This window comes from Solanum pennellii, chromosome 2, assembly GCF_001406875.1.
Source record: "Solanum pennellii chromosome 2, SPENNV200".
In the NCBI taxonomy this organism is placed as follows: Eukaryota; Viridiplantae; Streptophyta; class Magnoliopsida; order Solanales; family Solanaceae; genus Solanum; species Solanum pennellii.
The window spans coordinates 38,136,357-38,138,066 of NC_028638.1; the positions used below are offsets into that span (position 1 = coordinate 38,136,357).

Below are 1,710 nucleotides of genomic sequence, written 5' to 3' on the forward strand. Positions count from 1 at the left end.
TGAGTATGATAATTGAGAACTTATAAGACATTTTGGTAGCTATTTAATTTACGAAACCTTGAAATTTAACTGATTTTCCTATCTTTACTTTTCCTAAAAGTATTTGAGTTCCACCTTCCACGGTTCCATCCCCACCCACGTTGCTTCAAAATTTGGTCGATCAATTCTAACTCTAAGTGACTAAATTAAAATTTTTAATAAGAGTTCGACTTGTATTATATATATAAAAAAATTATTTTAATTATATATAAATAATAATATTTTTCGACCAAAGCTGGCTCCGCCCCATTACAAGCCCCCTTCCACTTTACACATGTACATATCTATATCTATCTATATGTTGTATTATCTTCATCTCCAAGTCTCCATTAATTCCTCTTTAGCCTCCTTCTCACGCTTCTTTGGTTATTCATCATTTTCTCTGCTTTAACAATACTACTACTATTTAACATTCTCTTTCTCTTGTCTTCAAGTTGCTATGATCTATGTACCATTTTGATTCATTTGGTTTAGCTTAATTGCTTTGAAAAGTTTCACTTACCATGGCGATTGAGCTCTGTTCATCTGACGAGTCTAGTGTGGGCATAATGAGTCCAGCTCGGATCTCCTTTTCTCACGATGTTTCACAAACAGGCTCTGTTCCTGTTGAACAATATATTCGATCAACTTCACCTTCCTCCAGCATTGATTTTGATTTTTGTGTATTTCGTGAGAGTTTCGATCTAGAATCTTCTTCTGCTGATGAACTTTTCTTTGACGGAAAGATTCTGCCAATTGAAATCAAGCGAAGAATTTCCTCTGTTCCACTGAGAAAAACAGAGCAACGACAATTACCACCGCCGCCGCCGCCACATCCTCTGCCTCCCTGTAACACCACAACTAGTCTTCATTGTGGCAAAACATCGAGTAATGAATATGCGATCCAAAATAACAAAACAGGAACTCTCGAATCATCTGATGAGAAACAGAATCCGAATTCCAAATCATTCTGGAGATTCAAAAGAAGTAGTAGTTGTGGGAGCGGGTATGCAAGAACTTTATGTCCATTGCCGCTTTTATCTCGAAGTAATTCAACTGGTTCATCTCCAAGTGTGAAGCGTAATTCAACATTATCAAAGGATAATTTAAAGCATCATTCTCAAAGACACTTATCAAAGTCAATGTCCTCAAATGGTTCAAACAGTCAAAAACCACCATTGAAGAAGGCACCATACAACAATGGAGTTAAATTCAGTCCAGTACTAAATGTTCCTCCAGCAAATTTGTTTGGATTAAGCACTTTCTTTTCAAGTAGCAAGGAAAAGAACAAGAAGAAGTGATTAATTATAATATAAGTAGCATTTGCTTTATTAGTTTCCAAAATTAGTAAGGTGTGATTAAGTTACTTTTTTCCATTAACATGATTGAGATTTGAGAGGGAAAAAGTGAAAGAAAAGGATAACTGGGGCCAAAAGCATGGAGCATAATTCATTCCATGCCACATGCTTTTTTTTTAAGAAAAAAAAGAAGAAGAAGAAACAGGTAACATTTGCTATCAGTTGGCAGAGAGGAGAGGGCCTGTCCCATTATGCTTTTCATTTGTTTTTGTGCTTTTGGTTTGCCTTACACATGCATGTAACTATATGTGATTTCAATTTGCTTCTCCTTTACTGATTCTTATCACAGACAAAAAGTATACCAGTAGTTTAACCGCTAGTGGTTCGATTTGAA

The 1,710-nt window shown here is 35.6% G+C and overlaps 1 protein-coding gene across 1 annotated transcript; it reads left to right on the forward strand.

Annotated features, from left to right (window-relative positions):
• Positions 1–293: 293 nt before the first annotated feature.
• LOC107009459 lies at positions 294–1,710 on the forward strand. The gene has a single exon (XM_015208796.2). The coding sequence runs from the start codon at positions 543–545 to the stop codon at positions 1,317–1,319; it is 777 nt and encodes a 258-aa protein (XP_015064282.1). The 5' UTR covers positions 294–542; the 3' UTR covers positions 1,320–1,710.